General features: G+C 44.3%; 1 protein-coding gene across 1 annotated transcript in view; it reads right to left on the reverse strand.

Annotated features, from left to right (window-relative positions):
* The window catches only part of TIMD4 (T cell immunoglobulin and mucin domain containing 4), a gene marked incomplete at its 5' end in the record, with an annotated part of 33,719 nt that extends 20,578 nt beyond the window's left edge, over positions 1 to 13,141 (reverse strand). Inside the window, 5 exons of the mRNA XM_079916682.1 lie at positions 1,542 to 1,622; positions 2,927 to 3,010; positions 4,559 to 4,885; positions 7,065 to 7,403; positions 13,084 to 13,141. Of these exons, the coding sequence (XP_079772808.1) occupies positions 1,542 to 1,622; positions 2,927 to 3,010; positions 4,559 to 4,885; positions 7,065 to 7,403; positions 13,084 to 13,141 (889 nt within the window). The remainder of the gene's footprint in view (positions 1 to 1,541; positions 1,623 to 2,926; positions 3,011 to 4,558; positions 4,886 to 7,064; positions 7,404 to 13,083) is intronic.
* Positions 13,142 to 14,954: the final 1,813 nt, after the last annotated feature.

Below are 14,954 nucleotides of genomic sequence, written 5' to 3' on the forward strand. Positions count from 1 at the left end.
CATAGAGAAAGACACTCCAACTCTCTGCTAATCGGAACAACAGAAGAATGAGATGACATTTTCTTCTCGGGAGATTGAAAAAAATTAAACAAATGGTTATATCGAGTGTGGGGAGGATATGGGAAAGCAGATACTCTGTGGGTGGGAAGATAAATTAGCACAGCCTTTCCAGAGGACAATTTTGTAATAGCTATAAAATTTAGAAGCACACATTTCAGACTTCCCTGGTGGCGCAGTGGTTAAGAATCCGCCTGCCAATGCACGGGATACGGGTTCGAGCCCTGATCTGGGAAGATCCCACATGCCGCAGAGCAAATAAGCCCATGTGCCACAACTACTGAGCCTGCACTCTAGAGCCCGCGAGCCACAGATACTGAGCACATGTGCCACAACTACTGAAGCCTGCGTGCCTAGAGCCCATACTCTGCAACCAGAGAAGCCACCGCAGTGAGAAGCCTGCGCACCACTACAAAGAGTAGCCCCTGCTCACCGCAACTAGAGAAAGCTCGTGTGCAGCGATGAAGACCCAACGTAGCCAAAAATAAAATATAAATAAATTTATAAAAAAATAAAAGCACACATTTCTTTGAACCTAGTATTTCTCCTTCTTGGTCACCACCCTAGCTAAAGAAACGCTTGCATGAACACTAAGGAGACACCTATAAGGATCCTCACTGCAGAATATTTATGATGTGAAGCTTTGGAACAACCTTAGTGCCCCTCAATGCGGAATGGATACTATAAGTACCCATAGTAGAAAATACTATACAGCAATTTAACACAGTAATGGAGATCAACATGGACCAAAAAAGAAAGTGGTCCAATGTATAATGTTAGGTGAATAAAAATGCAGAAGGCTGCACACAATATGATAGCATTTTTTAAAAAAATCCACACACAAAACACAACTGTATATTTCTATATCTATACCCACTCATAAGGGAATAGAAAAAGATCTGAAGAATGATCATCTTCAACTAATATCAGTGATATTACAAAACAATGTATCCCTAGGGACTTCCCTGGTGGCACAGTGGTTAAGACTCCACAGTCCCAAAGCAGAGAGCCCGGGTTCCATCCCTGGTCATGGAACTAGATCCTACATGCATGCCACAACTAAGGAGCCGGTGAGCTGCAACTAAGGAGTATACCCGCTGCACCTAAGACCCAGAGCAACCAAATAAATAAATAAAAATAAATAAATAAATAGCTTTAAAAAAATGTATCCCTAACAAAACTACACTGGTGTACTATTTGCATAATTTAAAATAAATTAGTAATGTTTTGAAAGATGAATGGTTACTTTTCCTACTAGCATTCCTAGCTTCAGATCCCAACAGAGGGTTTTCAGAACTGAGGCAGAGAAGGGATGGAGCCAACACTGATGCTTTTAGCAAGTTTCACTTTCATCCTAGCTGGTGGGAGGATGTAGGACGTGACCACAGTGCAATCAAAAGAGCAGACTTCCAAGACAAGCAGGCAGATGACAGATTGTTCCCAAGTCCAAAGGCAAACCACTCACAGGAGCACAACCCCCCTACCTCCTGGCTGAGAAACCACCGAGTCACTCGCTTCCCGCATCAATGCCTGGCGTGTTGACTGGAGAACCCAACTTTTAGACCCTGGAAAATATACAAAGGAAAGGAGAAAACAAATTTAGGTAGATGCCTGTCTTCCTATTTTGTGGGGAGGTGGTGGGGTGGGGGGGCACTCTTCCCCTAAACTGACTTCTGTCATTAAAAAAAAGGGCTGGGCTTCCCTGGTGGCGCAGTGGTTGAGAGTCCGCCTGCTGATGCAGGGGACATGGGTTTGTGGCCCTGTCTGGGAAGATCCCACATGCCGCGGAGCGGCTGGGCCCGTGAGCCATGGCTGCTGAGCCTGCAAGTCCGGAGCCTGTGCTCCGCAGCGGGAGAGGCCACAGCAGTGAGAGGCCCACGTACCGCAAAAAAAAAGAAAAAAAAAAAGGGCTAATGTTTACTGAGCATTTAGTACATTCCAGACGCTGTTCTAAGTCATCTACCTGCATTCTCTCACTTAATCCTCAGAAAGAGACACAGGGTAAGTGCTTCATTATTCCCTTTTGACCAGTTAGGAAGCCAAGGCCCAGAGAGATTAAGGAACTTTCCCAAAGTCACACAGCAGAGAGGAGGCACGATTTGTACCCAGGCAGTGTGACACCAGAACGCACACATGAACCACTCTATTTTACGGCCCCCCTATACTCTATTATCACAAGCATTGATTTATTTACCTCATAGATGTCTGTTTTCCTCTGCTTGATTATAAGCTCCACTAAGGTAACAGCTACCTTTTGCACGCTTACTAACAGGCCAGGCACTCGTCCAAATTTTATATGCATGAAGTTACACAATGGAGGGCAGAGGCCCCCAGGGGAAAGTAGTACAACTGATAACCAAGCCCAGGTAGGCCCCTCTAGCACCTGCAAGGCTGTGAATTATTTTCAGGGTGTTCTCTGTCCCTGGGCACTAGTAAATACCTAAAGAAGTCTGGCTGGATGGATGAAAGGACAAATGAATGAAGGAACTCTCCCTCCACTATAAACAGCCAAGGAGTCAAGTGAGTACACCCTCCGGGGTTTCAACACAGAAGACCAGTATGCTTGGAACTGGGGGATGTGATAGCCGAGCGCCACCCAACCTAGAGTGGAAAGGCAGATATTCTAGAGATGTGCTACCGTGGAGAACCGCACAAACAAATCAAGGTCAATGGGTCTCTCTCACTCTCTCAAATCCATAGGGAGGAATGAGCCACAAATGCAGTATTGATACCAATTTGTCCCAGGTGGACTTCATGGCACACAGGACCCAACAGTCATCTCTAGTCATCTGACTTGGTGACACTCTATTCAGTGTTTCCCTCAGTCTAAGCGGTGAGAAAAGAAAAAGAAAGAACCCCGGCCACATACCTTTGGATGTGAGTAAGGCAGTGTCTGCAGAAGTCGCCTCAGTGCTTCTCTGAGAGGTCCTAGGGAGAAGGACAGTTTCTGAGTCTGGAAGAGAAAAAACGTTTGGTAAAAGGCAGCTAAAAATAGGTGTTTGTGCTGAGTGGTGGGATTTGGGGCTATTTTTATAGTTGTCTTTGTACTTTTCTATGTTTCTTTCAGTTTTTCTTCCAAGGATTGTAAGTAACTTTTAGAATCTAGGGGAAAAACTGTAAACGTAGTAATTCTAAGATGATTATTTTAAAGACCAAAGGAATAAAAAATTACATATTAAAATTGGCTTAGGGTTCACGGACCTTAGGCGACTACACAGAGTATAATGGAATTAGCCAATTTGATACTGTAAAGTTGTTTAAATTAATCCAGGCCTTATTGAGGCAGCTGAAACACCTAAGCTTTCAAGCTATCTCATGATTCTTTTCTAATATTCTTACCTCAGAATCAGAGGTTGAAACGTGGTGGGAACTTTGATAAGCCCCCATAATTAATGGAGCTAGTAATTCAGTGAGAGTTCCAAGATAGGATCAAGAAGGATTCAGGATGAAGGAAGGAAGGAAAGGAGGGAGGGAGCTAGAGAGAGAGAGAAAGAGAGAGAAAGAAAGGAAGGAAGGAAGGAAGGGAGGGAGGGAGGGAGAGAGAGAGAGAGAGAAAGAAAGAAAGAAAGAAAGAAAGAAAGAAAGAAAGAAAGAAAGAAAGAAAGAAAAAGAAAGAAAAGAAAAGAAAAGAAAAGAAAAGAAAGGAAAAGAAAGAAAGGAAGAAAGAAAAGGTAGAACCAGTTCATCACGGGATATTTTAAGGCATCTGGAGGCCTTTCCTCAGCCAATCTCTAATGCCTGAGTAGGGACTTAAGCCCCGGCAGGATGGAACTGGTGTCTGACCCAGGTTCACATTTCCTGGTTCTTTACAGTGTCCCCAAGACTCCTGGGAGGTCAACTGGAGAACCAAAAATGCTGACTTTTCAAAAGCCCAAAGGAAAAAAAAAAGCAACAAAAAAGGAAATCATAAAACAATGAAAAGAAACAATTTAATGAAACTATACACACACACAGAGTTTTGGGATGAATTGTGTGGTCCCCTCCCACCCCTGCCCCAGCCCTACCTGAAAATTCATACATTGAAGCCCTAAGCCCAAGTAGCTTGGAATGTGACTGTATTTGGAGATAGTGCCTTTAAAGTGGTAATTAAGGTAAAAATGATGTTACATGGATGGGCCCTGATAGAATATCACTGGTGTTCTTACAAAAAGAGGACATTAGAACACAAACACACAAAGGAGGAAGACCATGTGAGGACACAGGGAGAGGACGGCCATCTAGAAGTCAAGGAGAAAGGCCTCAGAAGAAACCAACCCTGCTGATACCTTGATCTCAGACTTCTAGCCTCCGGAATTGTGAGAAAGTAAACTTTTGTTGTTTAAGCAACCCAGTCTGTGGAATTTGTTATGACAGCCCTGGCAAACTCATACACAGACACACACACACATAGACCTAAGAGTAAGTTGCTGGGCTGCCCCATTCAGCAGGAGAACCCTCTTCCAAGGGATCCAAGGTACATCTGACCAGAAGAAGGGAAAGAATGGCCCATTGAACCAGGCACCTGCAGTGAGGATGGGCCCTTCTGTGGAAGGCTCAAGGGTCAGAAGTATCGTGTCTTCCTCACGAAGGGACTCCCGTGTTGTCAGAGGGCATGTGGCTGCCGTGGTGGTGAGTGCAGCAGCGGTTCTCATCTGAAGCGGTGGTGTGGCTGGCAGGTCAGGTGTAGGCACGACTGTGGTTGTTGGAAGCACAGCTGTGGTTGTTGGAAGCACAGCTGTCGTTGTTGGAAGCACAGCTGTGGTTGTCGTCACGGCGGTGGTGGCGGCGGTGGTTGGGCGATGGGTGGTTGTTGAGCGATGGGTGGTTGTTGAGCGCGTGGTTGTGGGACCTGTACCCAATAGAAGATACGTCTGGTGCCAAGTGGAGACGGAGGAAGACAGAAACCCTACAGATGTAGCCGGCATCCGTCCATTTCTCTTGCCTTTCTGCTGCCTCACCCGGCCCACGAGCCTGGACCACTAAAATGCCCATGAAAACTGGGTGTCTTAACTCTAGTCCTGGCCTTTCCAACCTGTTCTTCACACACTGGCCAGAGTAATCTTTGAAAGTGACAAATCTAATTATGTCAGTCCCCTACCTACACTTCTTTACTGGATTCTCCATGCCCTTAAGATGAAGACCCAACCCCCAACCTCACCCTCAGGGCCCCACCTGATCTGCTCTTTCTTTCCCATCTCGGGCCTCCACTCTATTCTCCTCACTTTTCCCCAGCCCACTGGCCTTTCTTCAGTTCTTCCACAGTATTAGTGACCTTCCATCTGAGGGACTTTGTACCTACTGCTTCCTAGACTCTCTCTTCCTTAGATGGACTCCTCCTTAACCCTCATGTCTCAGCTAAAAGGACGCTTCTGCAAGGAGGTCATCCGCATTCGACATTTTTTGCACGCTCATACTTGACCTTCATAGCATTTGTTGCATTTCCTAACTACACATTTATTTGTTGATTGTTATGGAATGTCTGTTTCTCCTAGTACACTGTAAGCTCCACGAGGGAATGGCTGGTATTTATTTTGTTCTCTGCTACAAATCTAATACCTACCACAGTGTCTGGTACATAATAGGTGTTCCAAAAACATGCATGAATGAGTAAATGAATGATCCCACCAAAAGTGAGCCCAAACGTAACATTTCAGTCAAGCAAGATGAATAAGCTCTAGAAATTTGCTGCACACATTGTACCCATAGTTAACAATAGTATATTGTACATTTGAAAATTCATGAAGAGGGTAGAACTCATGCTAGGTGTTCTTTCTACAATAAAAATTAAAATCTAAAAAGAGCGAGTCCAAAGAGTGTAACATAGGGTGAAAATGTAATCTCTTTCAGATATTAAAGATTGGTTCATGCCCAAACCACTCACCCCCTAAACATCTGAATCTGAGTTCATTAGCAACAGTTATGCTACAGATACCACCCTCTCTTAAATATGCCAACTTTCCACTAACTCTAATGGACCAGAAAGACATTATTAGTTTCAAGTGAACTTAGAAATGTCCTCATAGAGTGTTGATGTCAACCAATATTTTATGGAGTAAGAGCTGGTTATATCAGGCTTGAAAAGCAAAGACTTGGATTGGCATCATTTAACTTCAACAAATCCTAATGATACCTCTATCTCACAGAGTTGAGAAAAATATACTAGATATATATATTCAGTATATAAAAAGTATACTTTCATATATGCTTGTGAAAGTTCTCTAATTAGAGGCATCCCCATCAGTTGTTCTCAATTTCAGAGCACATGAGAGTCATCGGAGAAGCTTATTACTTGCCTGGCTAGCCAGAACCTGCCTTCATAGACGCCAGTCCAGTTAGGAACAGAGCCCAAGAATCCTCCGTCCTCGGTGCAGGCTGAACACAGGGCTGAATTCGAGAGGCTCCATTCCAGACCAGCAGGAACAGTGGCTATTGTTCACATAATTCAACCACAGGCTGCACTCCACGCAGCTCAAATCGTTACGAGTTCCACCATATTTCAAATGTCATCAAAAGCAACTGATGGTAACAGAAGGAACGATCACCTGAAAACTGCTGTGACTATCTCCAAATCCCCTGCCCTTTCCCCTCTGCTGGAAGTTGGGCTTATGGACTGAAGCTGATCCACGAACCACACATTTTATCTCATTCATCCAATATCTTTTAAAATTGTGAAATCTTTGCCAACAGGCAAAAGTCAATATACTTCACATGATAAGTGGGAGAGCTGAAAGCACTGGGCCCAAATTTCTGCAATTCCCTAGAGAAGCAGCAGCTGCCCTCTTCAGAGTGACCCTGAATTTCACTGGTTCCCTACCCCCCACCCTCTACCCCTCCCTCATTTCTGTGGGATTTTTGGCTCCTACAGGCGTCTGCTCCAGGCTGTGGCTCCTCTGGTCATCAACATGTCTCAGATGTAATCTGCCCACCCATTGCTTAAGCAGCTCCGGCCTCTCCACCACCATGCACTGACTCTATGACCCATGACTCGTGAACCTCTCCATCCCCAGACACAGTCCCTGCGTGCTCACCTCTCAGCTCCAGGCGGATGTTCCTCTTCACATCGTTGAACCAGCCAGGCACCTCTATGCGGCAGCAGTACACACCACTGTCACCTTCGTTGGTGTTGAAGATGGTCAAGGAGACATCCCCTCTCCGGATATTCCCCAGAAGTTGGTATTTTGGCAACTTCCTCGAGACCACCCTTCTCCCATCGGTGTAGAGAAGCTCATCGTTGCATTTGGAGTTGGGACACTGGCCTTTGCCCCAGCACATGCTGTTGCTCTTAGGAGACCAGGATGAGTACGTACAGGGCAAAGTCACCGACTGACCCCAAAACGCTCTCACGACACTCTCTGATACAGCTGGAGCTGCGAGGAAAGATGAGAAAACTAGGCTGTAACGTACTGAAATCTCTCAAATATGCTCTACAGGGATTGTGCAGATAGATGCTTCCAGGAAGATGAAGAGGGTCGTAGTGTATATGTTTCTTTAGCCCAAATTCTGGCCTGCCCTTAGCTGCTGCTGAGCTCCTAACTCCACACCCCTCCATCCCTCAAGTGGAAACAGCTGACCGCCTGAGTCTGCTCACATCTCCACAGCAGATTTGCTGATTAAAAAAACCCTGACCGGCGCTTCTCTGGTGGCGCAGTGGTTGAGAGTCCGCCTGCCGATGCAGGGGACGCGGGTTTGTGCCCCGGTCCGGGAAGATCCCACGTGCCGCGGAGCGGCTGGGCCCGTGAGCCATGGCCGCCGAGCCTGCGCGTCCGGAGCCTGTGCTCCGCAACGGGAGAGGCCACAACAGTGAGAGGCCCAAGTAACGCAAAACAAACAAACAACTAAAAAAAACTCTGACCTTAAGTACCATTCAATAAAACAATAAATTCTCCATGGAAAATCCTGACCCTTTAATCCAATTCCACTAACTCATATAAACAGGTCCAAAACTGCACTCTACCCAGTGTATCTTAATAGGCAGTGATCACCTACTGCTGACTTGAATGCCTCAAATGGGTCTCTGTCTGTCTTCCACCCCAGAGTGTTGCTATGGCAGGGAGACAGGCTGTTGAACTATATCCCATTGTCCTCTTCTCCTTTTAGTACTGGAGGTAGAAATTAATTGCTCTGGACCGTTTGTTTGTTGTTAGAGAACGTGAACTTAGGTGGAGTTTGTGGATTTTTTTTTTTTTTTTAATGTTAGAACTGGAAAGGAATCACAGGAATTCTTTGGAATGGCAGCTGTGACATAAAGATGCTGGTGATTAGGTTGACCATGTTAGCTATACGAAATAGAACATAGCACCATTTTTAAAATGAAGTATCTGTGTTTCCCAACTTCAGCTGCTCATCAGCATGGCCTGGGGAGCTTGCTAAAAATACCTATTTTCTTACCCAACCCTGAGTCAGAATCTTAGAGGCCAAGGCCCATGGAAATGTACATAACCGAGGCCTCTAGGTCGTTCTGATGTCACTGACCACCCACTCTGTTTGAGGACCACTGGACAGCCTCTTCTAAGATAACTTCCATCTCTGAGAGTCTGTGGAAGTTTTTCACTGCTGCAAATGTTAAGCCCTCTGATTTAACTGAGCATCAGTGATTGTTCTCAATCAAACCATGCTATTGACAGGAGAGCCAGGCAGGCTATAGCTCCAGTGTCAGGATGACATCCTGCTCCTTCTTGAGTACCTAGATCCCTTTTATATTTTTTAAATTATTTTAACATCTTTATTGGAGTATAATTGCTCTACAATGGTGTGTTAGTTTCTGCTGTATAACAAAGTGAATCAGCTATACATATACATATATCCCCATATCTCTTTGCTCATGGTTTTCGTCAAGGTACCCTCCTGTAAGACTCTCCGTTCGCTAACTCTGTTAACCCCGTTGGCTAAGTTGTGTAAGACATGGCCAGTAGCACCGTATTCCTCCCTGACCCTAGGCGGCAGCAACTTCCAGCTTTCCTTCTCTGGGAGAAGGTGAGCTTGAGCCCTAGTAGTTGCCCAGGTAGTAAGCCAGATGAGGTACTTGCTGGGTTTTGCAAAGTTTGCTCTCATGATGAAAGGTCATTCCAAATTCAGACCCGCCTGGAGCCTTCCCTAAACTCATCGTCTCTTTAGTTTGCCACAATGGAGATGTTTCACAGATTGTACATGCTGTGGAAGCCCATTTTGCCTCCCATGAAGTCAGGGAAAAAAATAAAATTGTCTTCAACCTCAGCTGTGATAGCAATGCAGAACACATGCACCAAAAACCAATGACTTCTAAATATGAGCTTGTTCCTATGAATATTTGGTAAATTAATAAAAAATGTGGGACAGAATTATTTCTACTGGAGATTCAACAGTTTATTATCCCAAGTATCGCAGTATAGAAAGAGGCATCCTACTACTCAATAAGGAAAGACTAGATAGAAAAACTGGCAAAGGCAACAAACACATGAAAGGATGCTCAACATCATTAATCATTAGAGAAATGCAAATCAAAACTACAATGCGATATCGTCTCACATCGGTCAGAATGGCCATCATTACAAACAATAAATGCTGGAGGGGGTGTGGAGAAAAGGCGACCCTCATACACTGTTGGTGGGAATGTACATTGGTACAGCCACTATGGAGAACAGTATGGAGGTTCCTTACAAAACTAAAAATAGAACTACCATATGACCCAGCAATCCCACTACTGGGCATATATCCTGAGAAAACCATAATTCAAAAAGAGTCAGGTACCACAATGTTCTTTGCAGCTCTATTTACAATAGCCAGGACATGGAAGCAACCTAAGTGTCCATCAACAGATGAATGGATAAAGAAGATGTGGCACATATGTACAATGGAATATTACTCAGCCATAAAAAGAAATGAAACTGAATTATTTGTAGTAAGGTGGATGGACCTAGAGTCTGTCATACAGAGTGAAGTAAGTCAGAAAGACAAATACCGTATGCTAACACATATATATGGAATCTAAAAAAAAAAAAGAAATGGTTACGAAGAACCTAGGGGCAAGACAGGAATAAAGACACAGACCTACTAGAGAATAGACTTGAGGACACGGGGAGGGGGAAGGGTAAGCTGTGACAAAGCGAGAGAGTGGCCTGGACATATATAGACTACCAAACGTAGAATAGATAGCTAGTGGGAAGCAGCCGCATAGCACAGGGAGATCAGCTTGGTGCTTTGTGACCAGCTAGAAGGGTGGGAGGGAAGGAGACTCAAGAGGGAAGAGATATGGGGATAGATGTATATGTATAACTGATTCACTTTGTTATAAAGCAGAAACTAACACACCATTGTAAAGCAATTATACTCCAATAAAAAAAAAACTGGCAAAGGACAACACAGGCAATTCATAGACAAGGAAATATGAGTGATCAGTAAACTTCAACTATTAGACTGGCAAAAAACTAGAATGCTGATGATATGAAGTGTTGGCTAGACTGGGAGCTGGGAAATGACTTAGCCTACTGGAGTAAACTGGAGTGAAATGGGGTGTGAATTGGTACAGCCACACTCTGGGGAAATTCGGCAGTTTCGGTTAATACTCAACATGCAAGTGACCTCGCTAAGCCTGGGCAATTTTATGGTTTGTTATTTGCTCTAGAAAAGCACAGGTGCACAAGGAAGCCTATTTGCAAATGTTTACTGCAGTGTCATATGTGTGGGAATGAAATGAACAGTGTGCGTATGGGGAGTGGCTAACCTATGGCACAGTCCTTCCGTGGAACCACAATGTACAAGATTAATAGAATTAGACAGATGTATATCCATCGGCATGAAAACTCCAAGCCTTATCAACGTATGAAAAGGAGACATTTCAAAATGACACATAACATACAAAACCATTTTAAAAAATAAATAAACCAGTTTGCAGGTTTCGTGGGCACAGACGTGTGAAAGTAAACGTAGAGAAAAGTGGCTGGTGGGACATACACCCAACTCATTGTGTCAGCAGCTCCATGATCAGAGGAAAGGGACTGGGGTTGAGGGCAGTAGTCAAAAGGGATCTAACTTTATAACATTTAAATTGTTCCACCAAGGGTGTCTCTGTATTACTCATTGGATTAAAAATTAATGTTAAAAAGAGGAAGCAGGTGTGGCAGAAAAACACCCATCAGGCTTACATTGAGAACTTTATTCTGCTAGTTACTGCTTTTGTGTTCTTTGGAGGAAAACCACACTAATCCTGACCTCATTATCCTCATAAGGCAAAGGGGGAAGAGAATGCTCGCCTCAGAAATAGTTCTCAAGAGCTTCCCTGGTGGCACAGTGGTTGAGAGTCCACCTGCCGATGCAGGGAACACGGGTTCGTGCCCCGGTCTGGGAGGATCCCACGTGCTGCGGAGCGGCTGGGCCCGTGAGCCATGGCCACTGAGCCTGCGCGTCCGGAGCCTGTGCTCCGCGATGGGAGAGGCCACAACAGTGAGAGGCCCGTGTACCGAGAAAAAAAAAAAAAAGAAATAGTTCTCAAGTTCACAAGAGATAGAGTATTAAATGCCACATGAAATTAATAAATTATTAGTACAAATAACCAAGCATTTCTGATCTTAGAGATATGATAAGAAACTTTCTTTCCAGCTGCAAAATTATCTGAAGCAAAGGAATCATTGGTATTAAATCAATTTCTCTTTTGGGGAATTACCCAGGATGGTGGGTACAACCTAGGTTCTGGTGCCAGCTTGGTTCCTCCTCTAGCTGGTGACCTTAAACAAGGCCTTTCCCCAGTCTGGGTCTCAATTTCATCATCTACAGAGTGAAGGGTTTGATCTGACATCTTTTAAGAGCACATTCAGTTCTGATCAACAATGAGTCTGAGCAGTCACTGCCTTCTAAAGAGGTCATTTTAGAAAAGGCACAAATGAAAAACAAACAGCTCATCCACCAGGTGCTGCCTTCTTCAAGTAGGGTTGGAGAAGCCCACTCAGTCAGTGTCCAGCCAGTAGCCGGAAAGGCGGCCAGAGCAACTTTCAGCATCACCAAACCCTCCACACCTCCAGGTCCCAGGACAAGGTAAAGACCAGGCAAAAACAATGATAAAGAAAGGGAAAGGAACTGCTTTCATTCCACTAACTCCCACAGGGTATCTGGGGAGAGAGACAGTTAAATGAGCAACTACTACAGGGCGACAAGTTCTCTAATGGCGGGACTCCAGGGAGGACAGGAACTCACAGCAGAAACACTTAAAGCAGTTTGGAGGCTATGGGTAGTTAGGAAAAGCTTGACTTAGGTGGAGACCTGAGGGTGTATGGCGTTCTAGAGGAAAGAAAGGCACAAAGAACAGTATGACAAAGGCTTGTTTTTCGTGGAATGTAGGTGTTTTCTCACACAGCACATTTGAAAGATTCATGTGCAGAAACTATGAAGTGTTAAAACTGCAAGGGACATTAGATATTGTCTAGTTCTAGAATCATGGATTGTTAAAACTGGTCTTTTCCAAGTCCCTCATTTCTTCCATGGAAGGGCCATAGTCACCAGTGTCAAAAGTTAATGACCAAGATGCAACTTCAGCTCAGCCCAGAGCATTCCACCTGTATAGCAGCAGGATGTGAAGGTCTGTACTGGTCCACACCTAGTGTGTGTACATTTGCATCATCCGAAACCTGGAAACAATATGCAGAAAAGGTAAACCTCACCTGGACGCCTGACCCCCAGCAAAATAAAACAAACCAAGAAGCAAACAAAAACTGCTAAAAATAAAGAGAAAAATAAGGATTATAATAAGGCGTCTTAGCAGAACAAATTCCCCTGGCTCTGATTGTGCTAGTAAGACCTGCAAAGGACATTTCTTTCCCCCATGTTATCTGACCCCTTATCTCTGTGTCTCTTCTTGAATTACCATTCCTGGTATGAACATAAATCCCCCCGCCCTAAAACTCCCAAACCAGTCTCAAGATAAACCCTGCGTCACAAAGAAAGGGAGAGACCTTCCAAACAAGAGAAGCTGAGTGGACGCAGGAATGAAATGGACTTCACCTTTATAGATCAGCCATGGAAATCCGGGAGGTGCCAAGCCTCCAGGGACTCCTGGATGGAAGGTCTGAGAACACTTACTCAGATACAGCCGCTGGAGCTCAATCACCAGCCAGAGAATCAGAGGCCCTTTGGACATTTTGGTTGTTGGCAGGCCCCAGGAGTCTGTCCGTCTGTCCAAATTCCATTTCTTATACTCCCGTTAATGCTGACAGGGCGGGACCTTCAGGTTTCATTTCTCGTTTTGCCTCATAATCTTCCCTTTCCCCCTCCTGAATGGCCTTCCTCAATCTGGGATGTGTAATAAAATGTGCTGAGCACGTTTCTCCTGCCCATTAGTGTGTGTGCAAACATGTGGAGTGATGGTGTGGGCATGCATGTACTCCGTTGTCCACTCATATAGGGGGATTTCCTACACATACATGAGCATCTATGCTTGTGTGTATGTGCACTTGTCCTCCTGGCTACCATGCAGCTTACAATAAAATGCAGTTAACTCTCCCCTCTGGCAGTGGTTTACACACAGACTCCTCATGCTGAGCCAAAGGCAAGTTAGATGGGAATTTGGCTCTGCTCCCATTCTGGGTTCTCCCTCACCCAGCCCCTGTACCCCTCGCCCTGATAATACAGAAATAAAAGCAGGGCTGCCATCAACTATCACATAAGCCAAAAACACCATTAGAGTTTACTGGGCAAGGAAAGACGTTCACTAGAGGAAGCATATGGTGATAGTTACCAGACAGGCTCAGGTAACAAACAGGCTCAAGGTCTGGGCCCAATTCTACCACTTGTTAGTGAAACCACTTGAAGGAGAGGAGCACGCAAGACAATTCATGAACTAGATTTCAGGGCTTGAACTAGATGATATTTATGGCCCTTCTGCACGCTATGGATTCAACAATATATCCAGAACCACAGAATCATTTAGAGGAGGAATCAAATCAATGCTCACCAACCAGATGTGTTTTCTAAATCATCATCATTAGTTATTGAATGCTTAATTATATGCCAGGCACGCTGCTACATGATAGAGCTGTATTATTGAATTCTCACACCCTAAGAAATAGAAATTTTTTTTCTATTTTAACAGATGAGGAAACTGAAGCTTAAGGGAGCTAAGTAAATGACATTCACAGCAAAAATATTGTAGAAACAGAACTTAAGCTAAGACTTTCTGATTGATCCCAAAGTCCGTGATCTTAATCACTACACCCTCCTTTGATCTGTGACGCTTACGGCATTGCACCATGAGACCAAGCATATCAGTGGCCAACTCCTACCTAGCCCCAGAGAGGGAATTTAAGGATGCACAGATGTTCTAGATTGTTTTAGAAAATTTCATTTGATTGTCACCAGCCAAATGAACCTTAAACCTTCAAATTTCTCACACTGAAGGATCAGTGAAAATACCAATCTTGGGTGAGGCTCTGGAATCAGAGAACCCAGAAAACAGGGCGGAAGGGATGAAAATAGAGGCATTCAAAGAAAGTCTTTCCACTGTATGTTCACTAAACTGTGAATCCTTTTCCCACCCTATTCCCTGGAAACTGGGTGATTTAATCTCTCAATAAACTGACGGCCCAAATAAAACACTCAAAGATACTGATATTTGGGTGCCCCCCAACAATATCACCCAATCCCCCTTCAATAAAGTCACCAGTACATGAGTCTCAGTCATGCGTGCAGCACTGCTAATCAGTTTTTAGGGTGTCACTTTAAGATATGAAAAAACAACCAAGAATCTCGACATTTCAGGAAAGTTCTCTGTACGACAAAGATGTAAAGACAACAGAAAGAGCAGAATAAAACAAGCAAACAAACAAACAAAAAAACCCAAAACTAGTATCTTCCAAGAAAAAAGGAAACAGAGAAACTATAAAAAAGAAAAATCAGAGAAAAAAGAAAGAGCTCCTAGAAATTTAAAAGATTATACTTACCCCCAAATTTTATGG

The sequence above is a fragment of the Stenella coeruleoalba genome, assembly GCF_951394435.1.
Source record: "Stenella coeruleoalba genome assembly, chromosome: 3".
NCBI classification, from domain to species: Eukaryota; Metazoa; Chordata; class Mammalia; order Artiodactyla; family Delphinidae; genus Stenella; species Stenella coeruleoalba.